Raw genomic sequence first — 21,001 nt, forward strand, 5'->3', positions numbered from 1 at the left:
AGTGTCTATTTAGCCAAAATGTGCAGTACTTATCTGCCATGTTAACACTGGAGTTGTGTCAACCTTGCTTTGAGAGTTCCTTTACCTTACAACTCTGGGGTTTGGTTCCACTGTTTTCCATGCTTGCAAGGGGTAATCTATTAAAACCACTACTTGTTGCACATAAAGACACCATCTCAAAGAAATTTGGCAGCAGCCTCACCATCCAACAAGAGCCCACAGAAAATATTTTTAATTGCCTTTTCAGAACTCTCTGTATTTGAACAATAAAGCTGAAATTATATCCAGTGACACTGTTGGTACAAATGGCGTGATTCATGTCATAAACCAAATCCTGGTCCCATCACACATTCAGGATTTTCCCCCAGGCTCTAAGAGGGTAAGTGCAGCTCATGGTTATTCTTAACTATGGGGCTTTTATATTACCTAACTGTTGTTACTATGCAAGTGTTACATAAAGTAGTGATACTAAGAAGACCTTCCATAAAAACAGTTTGACACTGCCCACGAAGTTAAATGCTATATTTTAAATTCATTCAGGAAGTACGTTCATGCTAAGAATAGTGTAAGAGGACTTTTGCTCGGAGCTTCTTCAATGGCTTTCGTAACAAAACACAAAACAAAACAAAAAAAGCAATAACACTTGAAGGGGAAACAAGACAATATCTGTGTTTTAAATACACTTATAATGTATTTATTACATTAATCTACTGGCAACTGCTTTCTTTGTAGGAAAGCCTTGAAATGGTTGCAGCCAAAAATGGATATGTCCTGTTCAGCAATTTGCTAGAGGTAAGTGCACAAGAGTCAGCAGCCATTAGGAACATGTTTAAAATGCTTTTTTAAAAATAAAAATAAAAATAAAAATAAGGGCACAGACATGGCACACAACATCACTGACAAGGTGCTCCTCAATGGAGCCAAAAACTTTCAGCCAGCTTTCATCTCCCAGCTCAGCTGTGTCCTATAGTAAGTCAGATCATATGACCAGTGTTCAAACCAAATATGTCTTTCACCCCTTATCTGGGCCCATAGCCTGAGTTTTGGTGGACAGCTGAAGCACTTCAGAGAATTGGGTCATATAGCTCAACTTGGGCAACTCAGCAGTAGTTTTCAAAGTCACAACATTTGCAAACCAGTAACCACTGCATCCCAGTTATACCAGTATTCACCTTATAGGGTCAACATCATTTTAGAGAGAGCATTAATTACATGCATGCAGAAAAGTATTTTGCATGTTGCAGAAAAACAAATTGCTTGGGCTGATCAATGATCCCATTCACAAACCTGTGACACTCTTCTGGCCCACGGACACAGCTATCCGCAGTCTGCCCCAGGAGCAGCAGGATTTCCTCTTCAAGAAGTCCAACACGGACAAACTGGTGCAGTATCTCAAATTCCACATTGTCCGCAATGCTGAGGTGAGACCTATGATTTTTTTGGAGCATTGCCTAGGTTGAAACCAGTGAGACTGAGCACACACATCTCTTTGCTTCTTTCTCAGATATTAGCCTACCAACTCCCCCGCTCCACCTTGCTGAAGACTCTACAGGGCTCCAACCTCAGCATTAGCTGCGGGGATAACAAAGAGATTGTAAGTATTTTCCATGCCAGCACCTTCACCCCTTACCTCTGCCATGGAATCAGCTCATATAAACCCTGCTGTGCCTGTGTAAAGAGCCTAGAAATGATTAGTGACACCAAAACTCAATTGCTTGTTGTCAGTCCATGTCAACAGCCACAAAACTGGTGCATCCACCCTACCCCTTTCAGCATGCTAGTTGGTTTGTAAGAGTTTTTCAAAGCTGTCATTTTCTCTCCTGTAAGATGCTATTTCTTCAAAACTGCTCTCAGCAACCTGAAAAGATAAATACTAGCACACTGACTTCTCCTAAAATGAAATACAAACTATTAGGATGAACCTGGGTTTGGCAGAAACCTTGTGAATACATCATCTGGGTGCAAACTGTGGTCTGTAATTGCTTACAGAATAAGATTGTAGGTATGTATGCAACCCATTAAGCCAAAACAGCAGCATTTTTTCTCTGCAAACATATCAGATCATACTCACATGTTCTCTGACAAGCATATGCCTCTGAAAATGTGGACAAGCCAAAATGCACTTGAGGTAGGCCAGTCCACTAGAGGAAACGAAAAAGATCTTCCCAACAGTGAGATTTTAGCACTGTGAACCCTAGGAAAAGAAGTTAACGTAGTCTCAAGAGCCTGCAGGCATCAACATTACCTACAGGACAGCTTGACACACCATTGCACATCAGGAGCATTCCTAAAGGAGAGAATCCTCCCTGATTCCTATTCAGAATCTGGATCCGGTCTGGCCCCACAGAAAACTGCCTCACCATTTGTCACACTCTCTCCCCATCTCCTCCCTCAGGGCACACTTTTCCTGAATGACAGACAGTGCAAGATTGTGCAGCGGCAGCTGGAGTTTGATGGGGGCATTGCCTATGGCATAGACTGCTTGCTGATGGACCCCAGCCTGGGGGGCCGCTGTGACAGCTTCTTCACCGTGGACATCATGGTTAGTCCATCTGTTTCTGCCATACTATCATTTACCAAAGACACAGCCCATGGGCCAAACCCTGCCTGCAGAACGACATGGGTCAATGCTCTGAGCAGCTTTGGCACTAGCGAGATTAGGTTCCATCACTTCAGGTTGCCTTCACCTGCGCTTTGTTTCTATCACACTTGTTGGAGACAGGCTCTTGGCCTCTCACATTTCTTGCTTTCATAGAAATAACACTCAACACACCTAAGCTGACACAGTTAGCGTGGATGAAGTTTATTCCATGAACTTCAACATGTCCTACAATCGGGAAGTTTTGAAACCCACCGATCTTCAGATGTTCGCAGCACATGCCACTGGTGGCATTTTTCTGAGAGTGGGCATTTGGTGCTAGAAGAGGGCAAAGTAAAGGTGATGAAACACAAATTTCCTGTTAGGCTTGGGCACCTTTGCATCCACCTTTGATCCCCAGATTGTGATTTTGCTTCTGAAACTCCTGTTGATTTCATTATTTCCAAACCAAAACATTTTAAAATAGTTTAAAGAAGAAATTTACTCTAGCTTAATTCAAAACATGTTAAAAAAATCACTTAGAAGTAAATTAAATTTCATGTAATCATTCTAAAAACATCTTGGAATTCATATTTCAGCCAGGAAACCAACAACTTTGCGTAGTTCACCCACTTCAGTTACCTCTTTTTTCCTTATTTTGTTAATTGAAATGGATGTCATTCCCTCAGAATGCCTCTGCTTCCCAAGAAGTAACCAATTACCAGTACTTCAAATTATACACCCAGATCTTATGCACCCCATGTGAATATTTTTTTAAAGAATATCCACCATCTCATTTTCTTACTTGTTTAGATCAGGAGTAGATTTCTTCTGGGGCAAACATTCGTTTCTTGCATTTCATGGCAATAAATCAATGCAACTATTTTGTTGTTCTCTCCTTTCTCCAAAGCTATATTCTGTTTCAAGCATGATAAACCCACATTCTTTTCTGCTCATATTTTCTGCTCACACAAAACAGACACTTTTTATCTACTCAAAATACTCTTTTGTTGCCAGTATTATTTTGCTTATAATGCTTATTTTCCTTTCCATTTTGTACAACAGGGGTACTGTGCTAGCTGCTTCAGTGGTGCCAAATGCCCTCCAGGGACAAAACCAAAGGTAATACATTAAAGTCTTGCATTTAAGCAGCCTAACTTGCTCATCTCTGTACTTCACACACACAAACTGGAATAAGTTGCTTGGCAAAAAGAGGGAAAACTCAACTGTTGTCTTATATGATAACATAAATCTGTCTAAAGGCATGCTGGGCATGGGAAGACTGTTGGTCTCACATGGCATCTCTTGTAGCAAGTGCTTCTGATCAGTCCCTGCCTCATTAGCCAAGCTTAGCAAGCTGTATGTGAAAAATGTATGAGGCTTCTTACATCCTATTTTAATTCAATGCATATCAGAAACGATGATTAAAAAATAATCAAATCTCCATATAGCACTCATCTTCCTGTTTTTTTTACCTCTCTGCACTGCCATGCACGATGCCCAGGAGGGGATCTACCGGTGCACTTATGATTCCTATGGGCTACGGAGGGATGGCTGCCGCAGGAACTGCTCCATGGTCATCCACACAGCCAAGTGCTGCAAGGGGTACTTCGGGCCCGACTGCCAAGGTAGGGCAGCACCCAGTGAGAAAGACAGGAAGGCCTGCGCCTTCTGAGGCTGGAAGGGTGCACAGCACCTTTCTGACAGGATTTGTAAAAGCACCTCGGGGATCTCAGGGCATGAAATTTGCTGTCAAAGCTGTCATAGCTGCTTGTACAAATCCGAGCAGATTCATTTACAGGCGTTATTTTTGTTCAAGATTTTACAAAACAATTAACAATGAACAGTGGCAATGGATAAGGATGCACTTGAGCTCAATATCCACTTTTTTAATTATTATTCTCTCGTTTCCTTTTTTTTTGACTTTTCAGCTTGCCCAGGGGGTCCAGAAACTCCATGCAATAGCCATGGCTACTGTGACGATGGCTACACTGGCACAGGAGAGTGCCACTGCTACAGTGGCTTCAACGGGACTTCGTGTGAGCTGTGCTTGCCAGGCAGATATGGCTCCAGCTGCAGGCGTATGTCTATGTTTCATTTCCATACTACTGCCCACCTCCAGTCTGAACCATTTTGTCTATGATGTGGTTTTGAGCAACAAAAAAAAAATGCTTCCTCCTTTCAACACTAGCATTTCTCTTGAGCATCTCCTCATGCAGAGGGATGATGCAAGGTCTCAAAAGGGAGGAAAAGGCAGTGAGGACAGAGGTGTTCTTAGTTTTCTGTGCAGAGCTCCTACTTTTGCGTGGTATATAAGTGACATGGAATGGAATCAGAGCCTCAGTCATCAAGGTGTATCAACTACAGCACTGCTTTCCCTCTCATTCTCATAGAGGACTGGTCAGTATTTTAGTTAGCACAACGGCTCCTCAAGGATCATAGGAGGCCAAGGCCATGCACTGCTTTTGCAAAAGAGAAGGAAAAGGACACTGAGTTGAAATCAGTTTGTGAAGAGGGACGGCAGACAAGAAACTGCTCATATATCTACTTGGCTGTGGTTTAAAATGTAACTTAGATGAAAACAGGATCAACAACATCCCTTAAACTTAAATGTTTTCCCAACATGAAGCCTTCAGATTAGAAGTTTTGATGTTAACTCTTCCATTCTAACTGTGTATACCTGCAGCACTCACAAGACACACGGGGTTGGAGGTTAGAAGCTGGACATCTTTAGGATTAAAGTAACACATCTTGCTCAGGAATACTCACGTCACCAGCTTATCCATCTTACAGCATATTGTAGCACAAACTCTATGAGAATTGCTTTTCTGAATCTCAAACTGTGATACTTAGCAGGAAAAAAAAAAGTCTTACAGCCACTTCTTTTCAATATGTACTTATGTTGAGTAAGAATCAGGTAACCAAACTAAATGGAAGAAAGCCAAAGGGTGAAATTCCTTTACAGCAGAAACAGGTTCTCATAGAATCAAAGTCTGACCAAATCTCACATCATTACCCTCTTTAAACAAGAATATTTGAGAAAGTGAAATGAGACAAAAAAGACTGGTTCTTCATTGCATAAAACAGAGAGCTATCAATAATTTTTTAAGACAGACTCAGTATATAAGTTATTATAGCACCAAAAGAGCAGAGAAAAACATCATCTATAGATTAGAGGAACCTCTAGGGCACAATGGGTAACATGCCATAAATAAAAGGAAGCCATAAGCAAAAATACATAAAACCTAAAAAAGGCATTATGTGTAACTTATCCATATTTTGCAGCAAAGCTTACTTACCTCATATTTGACTTTCTTAATCAGACCGACCTTCTCCTGAACAGCAACCAAACTCCTTCTTCCCTCAGGCCACGTTGCTGTCCAGCTGAGGCCTTCCCTACAACTTGAAGCTGCTGCTTATTAGGACAGGATCAGGCTGAGTCTTCACCTCAGCCATTAGCTCCTTCCTGCTGTAGTTCTGTGGGAGGTTTTCTACTGCTATCGCTATGCAGGACAATATTCATTTTCAAATGCACATTGAACTAATGCTAGTTCTACAGCCGTAAGATCACGTGATAATTCATGTTGCAAGGGATGTCAAGAGGTCTTGAGTCCAACTTGTGCCCAAAGCAGGGTCAGCTCTAAGCTCAGACCATGCAATTCAGAGTAGAACTGAAAGGACTCAAGAACCTCTAAGAACAGAGGCTGTCCAATCACCCTGGGCAATCAGGTCCTCTGCATAACTCAACTCATGGTGAAAAACTGTGAGGTCAAACTTAGCAAAGTTATTTCTAGGTAATAATGTACCTAAACTGGGAGTCTAAGGAAGGCTTCTCTGTGGAAATATCTTCTGCTTTCACAGCAACGACTCTGTAAATGATCTTTATGTGTTTCCTTTGCAGCCTGTGAATGCAAGAACAACGGGCAGTGTGAGGAAGGATATTCAGGGACAGGACGATGTTTCTGTGAGACAGGATGGACTGGCCGGCTCTGTGAAAATAAGCTGGGTATTTGCCTCTGCTCCCTGCACTCTGTTACTTGGAGATAGGTGCTGACAGCATTCACAACTCAACAGAATTGAGAGTGCATAGACGAGAGTGAAAAAATGCTGATAATGCCAGAAGCTCTCGCTGGAGACTAAGGGAGTTCCAAAAGCAGCATCCCTAATGCTGCTTCAGATTATGAGCAAATCCTTTCACCTCCCTGTCTCCCCTCCATGAGATGGGAATATGAGTGCTTCCCTCCCTGGAAGGTACTACCGAAGAGTTAATCAGTCATAAAAAAATTATACAAGTTTTTCTGTTAGCAAGACTTGAGGGTATGAGGGTGTTCCTGTCTATATGAAGCAAGAGTATTGCAATGGAAATACCATCTACATCCCAGCTTTTTTGCCTTCCCCACAGCTTTGCCACCAGTGTGTTCACCAAGCTGCTCTGCCAACGCTGTCTGCATGGAGAACAACACTTGCCAGTGCAAGCCACTTTACAATGGGGATGGAATCACGTGCACAGGTGAGCTCCCTCTCACAGTATTGCACTTTCAGGATCGCTTTCACTGGCTCTAGGTAAAGCAGCTCCCCAGTAGCATCACTGCAGTAACAGTCACTTTCAAGCCAGGTTTCTCGCATCCACCAAATTCACCTTGGATGGAGCAGAGTCCCCTAAAGGCAGCTCTTCTGGGCTGCCAAGAGGCAAAGCAGAATCTCCAAGTGTTGGTGCTATGTCTCCTAAAGCAAGGATGTCTGCCAAGCGCTTCAGAGCCCTAAGGGATAGCTATTCTGCAACTGCAGGAGTGCCTCAGGAAACTCAAATAGTATTTTTACCCAAAGAGATGTTCTAGTATTTTTAATGTGCCTTAGAAGAACAAACTGAAGGGGGTTTGCCTTTCAGAGGAACAAACCCTTTAAAAGCAAACATTACTCATGCATTTTTTTTTCCTTGTGCAGCTGCAGACCTCTGCAAACAAAACAATGGTGGGTGCCACAAAGCAGCCAACTGCACACAGATTGGGGTGAAGATCTTCTGCAACTGTCAGAAGGGATACAAAGGAGATGGCTTCACATGCCTTCCTATAAACCCTTGTGCCGATGGGTTCAATGGAGGCTGCCATGAACATGCTATTTGCACTGTCATAGGGCCTGTAAGTTAAATGATTTGGGTCTTCATAGGGAAGTCTGAGACACTTCTTCCCGGTGCCAAGAAGTCTGCTTTCCAGATGGATCATACTCTCTGCTTCTCAGAGCCCCCTGTTTCCCAGAACAATTATTATGTGACACCAGTCTACTTTCCATGTCCATTTTGGCATCGTTTCAGATGAGGGCCGAGGAAAAGGGTGCTACAGTAAATAGAATGTTTTGCATGCATAGTTTGTCTGTCCTCTTTTGTAGCTCTCCCTTCTTGGCTATCCCTATTTGCAATAGAAGTTTGGCAGCATGAAACTGTGTGTATATTGGTGTCTAAACCTGGGGACAGTTGGGAGAATAACATCACTTTCTGGTTGATCAGACCCTTAGATAGCTCCTGCAGCCACATGATTCTTGGCATGAAAGATCAAAGCTTGAGGAAAACTCGTGGCAGAGATTTGATCCAGCATTTGTGTTGGTGCTTTTGGGATCATCTATCTGTTCCATTTTGGTGGTTTGCCTGATGTGTCTTCCAGGAACTATCTAGAAAAGCCTCACTGTTAATCCATTCCAGCTGCTAACCATCACAGTCCCTGGTTGTATCAGCTTCCTCGGTTTATAGTTCCCAATTTATTATGATCAGTGGACTGCTAAATTCCTTTCATGTTTCCATGCTGCCATTTAGATATAATTTTGATTGGTGTGTAATCCGTTTGTCTTAATTACATGTCATATAATTCCCCAACGCACATTATTAGCTTTGTGGATGGAATTATGCCTTGGCATTTATTTAGCAAAACACCTAGGTACGTGCATAAATGTTTTGCCTAAAAGAAGAAACAACAGTGTGACAGTTTGCAGTCTGTTGAATCATGGTTGTTAGTAGCAACTTTTCTGTTTGCCCATTCTTGGCTGTATCAAGTGACATTTTTCCAGCAGTTCAGTATGTTGTGTGAAATACCACTTTTATGTCAGTGAAATACTTGCCTTGGCTTTTTTTATTCTCCCCCCAACCAGGACAAACGCAAGTGCGACTGTAAAAACAACTACATTGGTGATGGGCTGAACTGCTCAGTGATGCAGCTTCCTCTTGACCGCTGCTTGCAGAACAATGGGCAGTGCCACCCTGATGCAGACTGCACCGATCTCCACTTCCAAGGTGAGGATGGCACACCATGGGACAGAAAGGTCCTTGTCCCCGTGCCACTGCACTGATGTCAGTGGGTCTGGCCTGGATCCCTGTGTTTGTAAGATCCCCAGTCCTCTACATCCACTGGAAACAATGAGATGTAAGTACAACTCAGCTTAGAACATTAAATACTTTCGCAATACTGGGTTTATGAACCAACAGATGAAGGCATTCCAGGTAGAAATGTTACCCATGATTCCCTGTCTGTCCTAACTGTATTTCATAAAAGTTACCAATATTCCCTATTGCACAGTTGATTTTTAATGCAGAAATGGAAGCCCCATCAGTAAGAGCTGGTCCCTCTCTCTCTCTGCAGACACAACAGTTGGAGTTTTCCATTTACGGTCCCCCCAGGGGCAGTACAAAATGACTTACGAGAAGGCAAAGGAAGCCTGTGCCAATGAGTCAGCCACTGTCGCCACATACAACCAGCTGCTATATGCACAGAAGGTGATGTAAGCTCGCTGCAGGAGGAGTCCCTAGTGTGGATTTAGCCATGGTGTAAATGGAGAAGGAGGAGCAAGGGGGTTGCTCAGTGCCAATAAATTCTGTGTTCTAACCTTTCTTCCCTTCTGCCAGCCCAGGATATGTTTGCCTGAGAGCAGTTTTCAGACTGGTTTTGGGGCTCGTGCCTGCTCATACCATGGTGTAAATGGAGAAGGAGGAGCAAGGGGATTGCTCAGTGCCAATAAATTCTGTGTTCTAACCTTTCTTCCCTTCTGCCAGCCCAGGATATGTTTGCCTGAGAGCAGTTTTCAGACTGGTTTTGGGGCTCGTGCCTGCTCATACAGCACTGAAAATAATTCAGTTGCCAAATTTTTGTTTCCAGTTTTCCAGAGAATAAAGTCAGACTTGCAGAGGGTTTTCATGAGAGTTGTAATTCTTAGCTCTTCTATAAGAAATGTACAAGTTAGATCTATGTTTGGATTTTATTATTTTTATTAAAGTAATGCTCTAGGATTACTATTAATTCAGCAGAGCTATTTCCACGCTCCTTTTCTTGAGTGTGCAGGCAACACATGGTTGATGTCAGTGGGATAAGCATCATCACACCTCAGATTTGTAAGACTTGTTTTCCGTAGGGTGAGCCAGACTGTACTGTTCTGGCTCCTTCCCATCTGCAAAAGGAAGGAAGGAAGGAAGGAAGGAAGGAAGGAAGGAAGGAAGGAAGGAAGGAAGGAAGGAAGGAAGGAAGGAAGGAAGGAAGGAAGGAAGGAAGGAAGGAAGGAAGGAAGGAAGGAAGGAAGGAAGGAAGGAAGATGTTCATGGTTGAGAGATATTTTCACAAAATATGAGGCTGGACCACAGCCAGCAACAAAAGGGCTGGACGGGCAGGGAGCAGCAAAAGCAGAGCAAGCTGCAAGGCAGGGAGTTCACTCAGATTCCTAAAAGTGGGCTGGGGGATGTCAGATGCTGTCCCAGTCCATCGGCAGCTCTGGCCCCACAACCCAGCTCTCCCCATGTTCTCTCCCTCATGGCCTTGCAGGCGCGGTACCACCTGTGTGCAGCTGGCTGGCTGGATGGCCAAAGAGTGGGCTACCCTACTGCCTTCTCATCACCAAACTGTGGCGCCGGGTACGTCGGCATTGTGGACTACGGGAAAAGGGTCAACCTGAGTGAAACATGGGATGTCTTCTGCTACAGGGAAAAAGGTGAGAATGGCCGTCTCAGCCTCGCCACAAAGGGGGCCCTGTTTTGAGTACTTTTGGCAGCCAAGAACAAGGAGAACCAAAACTGCCTAGAAAAGGGCACTGGCCCACATAGCTGTCTGTGTTTGTGCATTCCAGAGGTGAACTGCACCTGCAGGCCAGGCTATGTGGGGGATGGCTCCTCCTGCAGTGGGAACCTGCTGCAAGTGCTGATGTCCTTCCCCACGCTCACAAACTTCCTGGAGGTACGGTCTGCCACGGGCACAGGGATAACCGGGCTGTCCCGGCACCCAAACACTGTCATGGATTCATAGATCCACCAAAGTTGAAAAAAATCTCCAAGATCATCCAGTCCAACTATCCACCTACCACCACCATTTCCACACTAAGCTATGCCTCTTAGTACCTTAGTACTGGCTGTTGTCCACAGCCAGTGTAGGGGACAGAAAGCGAAGCCTCTTTATTGTTACTCATATGACATCTTTTTATCTCAAAATTGCCTTTCACTAAAGCTGAATTTTGTTTCTGCCCAGAAAATCATGGCTTACTCCAACAGCTCTCGGAAAGGGAGAGCATTCCTGCGGTACCTCACCGACCTGTCAGTGCATGCCACACTCTTCGCTCCAAATGATAGTGGATTAAGGGAAAATCAGGCAAGAATGTTTTCACTTTTCTTTCTTCATTTTAATAGCACTTTCTAAACAGCCATTCATGGGTTTCTCTATCTTGATGCAATCTCAATTAAAAAACAGTCTTTGTATGGCACAATATCTTTGTAATCCCATATAGCTTGAACTGTGCTTCTGGAAGGGTTAATTTAATACTCTCTGCTTTCCTTCTATAGTCAGGAGTACTAAGTTACTGAAAGTCTGAGTCACCCCGGAGAATTTTCCATCAGGACTTTTAGTCATCCAGCTGTAAAGGTGTCTGACATGAAATCTCCCCTGGCTTCATTAAGCTCGGTTATTCAAAAAAAGCAGTACTTCTGATATTTCTTGCAAATGCTTTAAAGAAGGCTAGTCCTAGCTTCATTCCTGTGCCTGTCCTTTTTTCCTTCCTTCCACAAAACATTGCCTCCAACAGCTGAGGTGCAACCCCAGCCACAGAGATGAGGTCAGGACTTCTCCACCTGTCCCAGAGTGATAAGCCACTCAGGTATAAAGCTGTGTACTTATTAAAAGCAGCACACAAGAGATTTCAATTCCTATGAGTTTAAGCTCTGCCTTGCATCAGGCTATTCTGAGTATCTACAAGGCTCATCACTTCAGGTCACGAGAGAGTAAAACCCTTTGTGCCAGCACAGCCAAGATGTAGCCTGCAGCAGCCAAAGGGCCAGCAGGGTTGGAGGATCCTCCCTACTGTTTGCATGCAGGTTTCCCAGCAGACCCTGACCTGTACTGCACTTACTGAAACATTAATAGCAGAGAGGAAAAAGGTCACAGGCACTCTGACTGGAGGTAAATCCAGTGGATTAAAGGGACTGATTAATATTCCTTGTATTTCTTTCTGATTTTTAGACACTTTCCGGTCGAGACATTGAGTATCATTTATCTAATGCCAGTATCGTGTTTTATGAAGACTTGACAAATGGAACCACTCTCCTGACTCGTCTTGGAGAAAAACTTCTAATTACAGACAACAGGGGAAAAGAATACCAAGCTCCTTCCACCGAACAGGTACCTTTGTAAGAAATCCCCAGCTTTTTCTCTCTCATCCTGTACCTTCTAATCAGCTAACGTGCTGATCTGGAGAGCAACACTGTGAGGTTACAGCCAGCAACAATAAGAGGCTGAACTGAGAAGACTGGTGCTCCTAGGGTGGGCAGAGCTAGGACTGTAGCATGTCCAAAGAAGGGCAGTAGAGCTTTCTGGAGCGCAAGTCTTACGCGGAGAATCTAAGGAAACTGGGATCATTCAATCTGAAGGAGCTCAAGAGAGACCTTATTGCTCTCTACAATGACCTGAAAGAAGGTTGTAGTGAGGTAAGGATTGGCCTCCTCCCAAGTAAGAGTGACAGAACGAGAGGTAATGGTCTCACATTACTCCAGGGGAGGTTTAGGTTGGGTCTCTGCTCCAAGAGAGTGGTGCTGCAGTGGCACAGAGTGGTGGAGTCACCATCCCTGGAGGTGTTCCAGAACTGTGTGGATGTGGCACTGAGGGACATGGTCAATGGGCACGGTGGGGATGGCTGATGGTTGGACTGAATGACCTTAGAGATCTTTTCCAACTGTAATGACTTTATGATTCCATTATTATGATAGCAGCTGGCAAACTGTGAATATACACATCTGCAAGCAGCCACACTCCAACGTGCACAACTCAAAAGATGCAGCCCAGACTGCCTGAAAGCACTGCAGCATGGGGATACAGCCCTGGGTCAACCCTTCTTTCAGACAGTCAGGGTTACAGGAGAGAACAGAGAAAGGGCAGGAGAGACAAGAGCAGCAGCTTATCATTAAAGACACTTGCATTCGTGAAGTTTGTTGGTAACTTTCAAGTAGAGGGAGAAGAAAAAAAAGAAAGAAAGAAAGAAAGAAAAAAAAAGCCTGCAGGCAGTATAGAGGATAAGGATGAAGGCTCAAACCAAGCCCACCAGTGATTTCTCTTAATGTGTCAGTATCTGACATAGCAGCTGGGGAAATAAGCTCCCAAGACAGGAGGGCCAGAGCTCAGATCTCATTGTTCTCTCTCCTGGTAGACCGAGACCAGATACGTGGATGGAAGTGCTATTGTTGAGTGGGATATAGTCGCTTCCAATGGGATAATCCATGTCATTTCAGAGCCTCTGAGGGCTCCGCCAGCACCTGTAAGTACATAGGGACTTCTGGGGTAGTGGGAGGTGGCTGTGGCTTATATCCCATATTAATTTCTGATATTCATATATTCCCAGTTCCCCCCTTGCCCCCCATGTATACAGTTTCAGTTTAAAAGGTTATATTGAAAGAAATTCAGAGGGTGAGAACAAAGTGCTAGCGAAGCTTGTTCTTCCCATATATTTTTTTTTCAATTCAATTCAATCTCTTCAGCTATTTTGCACACCCAAGCTTTTATAAAGATCCCTCTGAATTTTCCCAAAAGCATCTTTCAAGCTTCTGAGGAAAACTCGTTACTGTTGGTTTTGGCACTTCCTCCTTTCCAAAACAAAGTGTTTGAAAACTCAGATTATTTTTTTGCACACATAAATTCCTGCTGTGGTTCCAGTTATCCCATCCGTGAGGAAGAGCAGCCAAGCCAAACCCAACAGCACATGGCGAAGCAACGCAGTGCAGAAAGGGCTGCTCTCACTTCCTTTGGGCTCTTTGACTCGATTCAAAATAACACACCATTTCTGTCAGTCCATAGCACCACAGTGATAATACTGTGCATATTATTTTCTTCATAACTCAAATGCAGGAGGACAACCAAAGATTTTTCTAATATTTAGCTGTACAACTGCACTATACTTCAGTGCAGAGTGTATATCAGTCAGGATAATTAAGGGATTGTTTTTGCCAGCGTGTATGTAGAAACCCTTTCTCTAAGAAGGACACAGAGGCATCATAGAGAAAAGCCAGAGTCTCTTCCGCACTGGAGACCCCTCTTCACTCTTAGGATTACCAGCAAAGAGCACAGTGGTTGGGAAACTACATCCGGAGTACCCTAGAACCTTCAGACAAAATTATCACCTGCACAAAACCAGCAGTTCCCTTCAGGACTGCAATCGTATCAGGCCACAGGGCTGCAGAAGGCAAACCACCAACCCAGTTTGGAAACATTCTTCCCACATAGGTTAAATCCAGATTACGTGTAAATTTCTTTCAGCTCTTTGCCTAGGAATTCATTAAGAAGTTATGCATATGCATAAAACAGTCTATTCTGGATATTTCAAAACACAAACAAGCTGAAGCTGTACCAAAACCATTGTTGAGTGCGCAGCATCCAAATTCTAGTTTGCAGTTATTATCAGAAAGTCGCATTCAAAGGTCTCTGCAGACCACATAGTGGGGAACTCCGCCACAAAAGCAGCTAAGGACTTCAGACGTAGCTTAGGGAAACATCACAGTACTGGGGTGCTGGCAGGCAATCAGTGCACACCCCATAGCTCACCCTGTCCATGCTTCCAGGCTCATCTCCATGCCAGTACGGGGACAGGGATATTCTTTGGCATCTGCCTGGTTATTGGAGTCGTGGCCTTCATCGGATACTCGTACCTCCGATTCAGGAAGCAAAGCACAGCCTTCCAGCACTTCAAGGTAAGAGGCAGAGGAGTGCAAAGCAAGCACTCCACACTTCCCAGACCCCACTGTGCTTTCCAGATCTCAGGCTCCAAGTTATCCTCACATTTCATTAAGCTAGAATTGCAGAGACATTGCAGATCACTTTATGTTTGAACTGCTCACGCTGACACATGTCAAAGGCTCCCACATTTGACTTGGGAACTCGGTTACTTTGCCTGCTGCACCACGCTGGGGGCCACTACCAGGGCTCCTGCTCTCGCTGACACTACCAACAGCAAGGCCTGGCCAAATGTTTACATCTGAACAGCACCAGTGCAGAAGGCCGTGTCTCCAGAAATGTCAGCTTTAGGGAAGCAGATCAGTTGAACCACTTACAGATGAACTTACTCTCTTCCCCTCCCCTTCCATGGCACTGCTAATAGTTTTATAGCTCTGGAGGTTCAGGTATTTGATAGGAAAAAAAGGCTGGATTGAGAGACAAGCAAATCAGAGCAGATTGAGAAGTATAAATTTTTATACTGATGTGCTCTCATGCTTGCTTTCTCTAACTTCGTTAGCCTCACAGAGCATCTTGATGATGCAAAATCAGCCAGTAGAAGCCAAGCTATCCAGAGACAAGGAAGTGATACAAAAAAAGTGATACAAAATCAATCCCAAGGAAAGCAATCAGAAACTCCCTCCTATTCTAGCTTACGTATATGTATAGTACTATAGAAATAAAAAAGGAGCCATGAACCAGAGGAAATGCTTGTATTTTTATATCACAGCAGCAAGCACACTTAAGAACAAGCACATACTTTTCATGCTAGGCAGAATGCCAGTGCAGTACTTCCCGTCCTGTCTTTCACAGTGACTTAAGAAGGGGGTAAAATGTTTGAACATTAAGTGATCCAAGACAACATGACACCCAGAGTTCATGAGTGCAGAGTTCATGCCTGGAGACACAGAATTAGATGATGAAGCCAGTTCACTCACAACACCGCACTAGTCTGCAGAGAAGGTTAAGTGCTCCACTTAAGGCACTGTAGGAGGAGAATGGATTTTAAGATCATCTGTGTTATTTTATGTAGTCAAAAGATGACACTGATGTAACATCACTGGACAAGCCCCAGCCTTCAAATATCACCAACCCCTCATATGAAAGTTCTTCTGCACTGACTCCATCAGAACCTACTTACGATCTTTTCTCAGTAAGTGTTAAATTTTATTTGGGACACAACTAAGATCATAGTAAGAGGGGTGATCTTATAAAGGAAAAAATCAACTTGGAAAAAGTATTTGGAAAAAAAATCATTGAAATTCCTGGCTTTTCTATCTCAGCCCTGCCAGGAACTTGGAGTTTCAATGAGGCTATAGTCTATAGCTCTGCCTCAAGTAAGACAAGAGATAATAGCCTTAAGTTGCTCCAGAGGAGGTTCAGGTTGGATCTTAGGAAACATTTCTTCTCAGAAAGAGTGGTGCTGCAGTGGTACAGGCTGCCCGGAGAGGTGGTGCAGTCACTGTCCCTGGAGGTGTTCATGAACCATGTGGATGTGGCACTGCGAGACGTGGGCAGTAGGCATGGGGGGGGGGGGGGGTTTGAATCAAGATGATCTTGGAGGTCTTTTTCAGCCCTAGTGATTCTACAATTCTAAGTAATGACTATTGAGGCTCCAGCTGCTTTCAAAGAGAGACAAACTAAACTGAACTTCAAATGGTGCTGCGACATATCTATACAAACTTTAAAGCCTTTCAGTTTTGTCTTCTCTTTGCTGCAAATGCAGCTGAGCGCCATGCTAGCACGCTGTTCAGTGTCTGAAACGCAGTGAGAAAGGGGTGGGAAACAAGAGAAGGAAAATCTGGGTAAGACTGAATCATCTGGGTAAGACTGAATCATCTGGATAGCCTTAATGGCCCGATTTAGCAAGACTCTCATGTATACACAGCAGCTAACGAGCAGAGTAGTCTTGTAAAAAGGCTTATTCAGTGCAAAAATGGCAGTTGAATACTTCCATCTATGTGGATAAAACCCATCTATGTGGATACATTTCCCAAAAATGTGAGTTTCACATGCATGATGTTAGTCTGATTTGTTTTCCCTTCTGTTTCATAGGATTCAGATGACCAGCAGCTTGTGATGAGTGGCCCTTATGATCAGAATTAAAGACTCAGCTTGGCATTAGTCAGTTACAGAATACATTTCTATTTACATTTACTGGGGGGAGGAACCACAGCAACTACAACTGTCAGGGAACAAAATCTCATTATAAATTAAAAACCAAAGCATAAGAGTTCTGCCTTGTTTAACACACAGTCTGTAGGATTTGCAAAGTTACCAACCTCAGAAACACTGATAGAAATATCAACTCTGAGTGCTAAATGCCAATGTGAGACTCAACTCTCCAGCTGTCCGAGAAAAAAGAGGCACTTATTTCTCTACAAAAAGCACAGGACTTTCACTGGCCTCTTATCACCCAGCTTTTATTCTTTGTACAGCATTTTAAATTGCCTCAAACACACAGGCTGATAAGTTGGCAAATATACTAAATTTGCTACTACTCCAGCTCTGCCTTTGTTTTGGCTCAATTGCAATTACAGCCAGCTGCCATGAAACAGAACGTGTTAAATCCATAGTTTTAAACAAAAAAAGAAAAAGAAAAAAAAAGCCATAGTTTTTTGGTTGGATTTTTTTTTTTTTTTTTTTTTTTTTTTTGTGTCAGTATCCTTTTCTGTAAGAATTGCAACATCTGCCTCAGTTGGCCTGCTCCAGCATTTCCAGCTTTCCTAAGTTTAGTTTATATCTCATGTCACTCTACAAAGGGCAATATTAAGCATAGCTGTACTTTTTGCTAAAGTTGCTATATGAGAGTATTAAAATAGAAATACGTTTGTACTTGAGCCATTTTTGTGAACAAGCAGCCAATGAAGATACTCTGCAGTCACATCCATATCTTCAGGTCTGACAGAAGACATCTGCTTCTTCACACGTGCTGCCATTCAGTCAATGCTGTAACAGCAGCTGCTATTTTCACCTTACTATTACAAGTGAATCAACCCCAAGTTTGACTGACAGAAACTACAAAACAGCAGGGAAAGGAGGATGCTATTGCTCAACAGCAGTAATGTTCACCTGCAGCGTATTTGCTACATGTGGGAAGGACAAGGGGAAAGACAGCACTGGAGGGACGCATTCATTTCCTCTGAAATATCCTCAGAGTACCTTCTGTCAGAATAAGCCAGGACTGATGACAACTATCAAGGACAGCCAGGGGAACCTCATGTGTAAATATACAATGAATGAAGGCCACAGATTGATTTCCCTAGGATTTGTTCTTGCTCCTATAGAGGTGTCTTCTTGAACTTCCCTAGAGATATTAAAAAAATATATATTACAACACACCTATAAAATACACACATTTAAGGGAGTATTTGTTAGCCAGTTTTGCAGCAATATAATTCATGTTCTTTCCTCCTCCCACATTACCAAAAAAAAAATTAACATTCATAGGGACAAGAAGATAAAGTTCAAGCATTTATTTTTGTAGTAATCATTAAGTATTTTCATCACAAAATGTTTCCACAGTTCATTAAACTCTTCTTTTACCAGACTATTGATTCTCTTTGAGTTTTTGATAGAACAGAAAAAGAAAATTATTCTTACTTCAGTGTTCCAACAAACTGTACTCCCAAAACAAACAGAAACAGACATTGCCCTTTCAATGCACCCAAAAATCTTTGAAGCCAGTAATGAAGGGTTCAAATAAATAATGCAGAGAACACAGAGGTATACAGCTCCAGTTCTTTGAAATCATTATAAAAATGCAAGACATTTTTAAAAGACTAACATTCTAGCAGTGAAAAATAAATACTACATTTTAGAACTCCCACTTAAACTCAAGTTGTATATAGTTTTAAAAGAACATGACTCTCCCATAATTAATTTTTTGTCATGCAGTGCTGTTTATTTCAAGAAGTCATGCAACATAAACAAGGTTTATTTCAGCTAGCTGTTGTCAGGTAGCTCTGTACAGACATTGGATTTTTTAAGGTAAGAGAGGAGACAACTGTCTTGAAACAAAATGGGCAGTGCGTGGCTAACATCATCCAGTCGTTTCTGGGTATCATGGAAAAAATGGGCAAACAAACTGACTCCTGGCCAGGTTCCAAAGAATCAACATCAGAGCGATTATTAAATTCAATAACGCAGAACTGAGTAGCAGTACTATTAATCGCTGGTAGCAAGATGAAGCACATACATTTTTTTGTTTTATTTTAAACAGCGCATTGAGATCTCTGGAACAAGAAAGGTGCCATATAGAGTAATACCAAGTTCACTTCTAGCTGAGCATGATGATGAGGAACCCAAGGCAAACTTCCAGCTCCAGAGCTCAGCTCACAGAGCAGCTCGTATTATCAAATTCTGCTAAGTCTCTTGCACAGCCCCACCAATACCTGTCCTGATAATGCCTAACTAACTCTGCAAAAAAGCATCTTTTCTCTTTCCCCAGAACAGCAGGACTGTCAGATGAGCTCCCTCATTTCAGGTGCACTCATCTGTTTAAACACACACTTCAGGAGTACTGCATGTCAAGTTTGAAACAGGAGCTCAAGAAAACCACAAACAGAAAATCCACAAGCACATCTCCAGGCTTTCAGACTGATTTCAAGCATACAGGAAAACTGCATATGAAATTGTGCATGCTAGATTAAAATACATTCATTACTTTGCAAATATGCTTTTAAAAAACATTCAAGATATCACATCTTGAATTCAGTACAGATTCGTATACATAAGACTGGTTAAAAACAAACAGGAAAACTTTTGGTCGCCAAAAGTTTGTCTACCTGACAATCATGATAGGAAACAAATGATGCCCTAAAATGAAAGATACCAAACTCTATATGTATTTTGTTAATTGTCATGCTTTTAACAAAAGAAACCTTAATTAACATTTGAAAGCCATTATATCTCTTACATGCTTTCTAAGATGGCTGGAGCAGGAAGCACCACTTAAGAAAACAAAATAGAAAAAAAGAAAGCTTTCTTTTGGATGCAGAGAAAAGAAAGCATCCCAATTTAAAAACAACTGTATAGCAGTTCTATAAAGTGCCTGTTTGAGGAAACACATCAACAGATGTTTTCCTTGTGCAAAATAGAGATTTTCAGCTCAAATCTTTGGAACATTTATGCCACCCAAAGTTTGTGCTCATGCCTTCCTTCCAATTTTAGTAATTCAGTAAAACTTCTCACCTGCACAGTCAAAATTGTTTTGCTTGATACAAATTGTCCATCACCCCTAGTTCAGCTTTGGGGGTTTCGGCTAAAAAAAAATAAATAAATTAAAAAAAAATGCCACCAGTTAACTCTGGATTTCTTTTTCTTTCTTCATATACTTCTCCACCCCCCCAACTCATTTACCCATTGTGCGTATGTACTATTGAATGCAGACGCCCATTACAGAAGGCTATGTGAAATACATTCTCTCCAAGGAAGCTCCTAAACTGCATTGTATGCCACTGTAAGACACTTAGAAATGTAAAAAGCAGCATTTTGGATCTATCTGAAGTCTGATGGAATTCCGCTTTCGCTTTGAAATGCATCCTGCTAGACCTCCTGAAATGGCTTTATTATCACAGAGCAGATATTTAGTTTGTTTAAAAACTAAGAAACATGTCTAAAAAGAAACAGAAGGAAGCTGAAGCAGCCCAAGCTTCCCATTGCTGTCAGGCTTTGGCTCAGGTCCACATACAGCCAAGCACAGATGTACAGGCAGGAAAAGAGCGCATCCACCTGAGCACGCCTGTATGGCAGCCATCAGAGCGCAGCAGAGATGCACACACATACCATACCAGTTACATCAGTTACAGATAACATGCTGGCTACATGCAACACAAAGTTAAAATGCTTACACCATCTCTCAAAATCTTACCATAAACTGGCTGGTAATTGCGTATCACTGCATTACTAATACCATATTTACGCTTTTGAGTGCCAAGAGCTACTGCAGACTGCAGCTAGAGATCTGAAGGGACAGCATAGCTCTCTCTAAATCACATAGCTGTCTCTAAATCACATAGCTATAGATCCAAGTTTCAAACCAAGAAACAAAGGCAACCACCCTTAAATGTCAGCCTTTCCTCCCACCCAGCCCACAACTGTTTTGGCAGTCCAGCATATCCTGTGTGTGTAAGAACAGGTTTTGCATCTCTGAGCAGGAGGAAAGAAAATAAGTACAATGCTTATGAGAACAAGTATGAATTACTTCTAA

General features: G+C 42.6%; 1 protein-coding gene across 1 annotated transcript in view; it reads left to right on the top strand.

The window, feature by feature from the left end:
- Positions 1 to 16,896, top strand: part of STAB2 (stabilin 2) — a gene marked incomplete at both ends in the record, with an annotated part of 76,931 nt that extends 60,035 nt beyond the window's left edge. The window contains 21 exons of the mRNA XM_079544001.1: positions 248 to 379; positions 733 to 792; positions 1,245 to 1,421; positions 1,505 to 1,594; positions 2,396 to 2,542; positions 3,644 to 3,700; positions 4,083 to 4,206; positions 4,510 to 4,659; positions 6,480 to 6,584; positions 6,981 to 7,088; positions 7,523 to 7,716; positions 8,717 to 8,858; positions 9,205 to 9,338; positions 10,375 to 10,540; positions 10,676 to 10,782; positions 11,071 to 11,190; positions 12,055 to 12,213; positions 13,235 to 13,342; positions 14,640 to 14,768; positions 15,824 to 15,943; positions 16,846 to 16,896. Coding sequence (XP_079400127.1) covers positions 248 to 379; positions 733 to 792; positions 1,245 to 1,421; positions 1,505 to 1,594; positions 2,396 to 2,542; positions 3,644 to 3,700; positions 4,083 to 4,206; positions 4,510 to 4,659; positions 6,480 to 6,584; positions 6,981 to 7,088; positions 7,523 to 7,716; positions 8,717 to 8,858; positions 9,205 to 9,338; positions 10,375 to 10,540; positions 10,676 to 10,782; positions 11,071 to 11,190; positions 12,055 to 12,213; positions 13,235 to 13,342; positions 14,640 to 14,768; positions 15,824 to 15,943; positions 16,846 to 16,896 — 2,580 coding nt within the window. The remainder of the gene's footprint in view (positions 1 to 247; positions 380 to 732; positions 793 to 1,244; positions 1,422 to 1,504; positions 1,595 to 2,395; positions 2,543 to 3,643; positions 3,701 to 4,082; positions 4,207 to 4,509; positions 4,660 to 6,479; positions 6,585 to 6,980; positions 7,089 to 7,522; positions 7,717 to 8,716; positions 8,859 to 9,204; positions 9,339 to 10,374; positions 10,541 to 10,675; positions 10,783 to 11,070; positions 11,191 to 12,054; positions 12,214 to 13,234; positions 13,343 to 14,639; positions 14,769 to 15,823; positions 15,944 to 16,845) is intronic.
- Positions 16,897 to 21,001: the final 4,105 nt, after the last annotated feature.

Source organism: Tetrao urogallus (assembly GCF_951394365.1).
Source record: "Tetrao urogallus genome assembly, chromosome: 1".
Taxonomy (NCBI): domain Eukaryota; kingdom Metazoa; phylum Chordata; class Aves; order Galliformes; family Phasianidae; genus Tetrao; species Tetrao urogallus.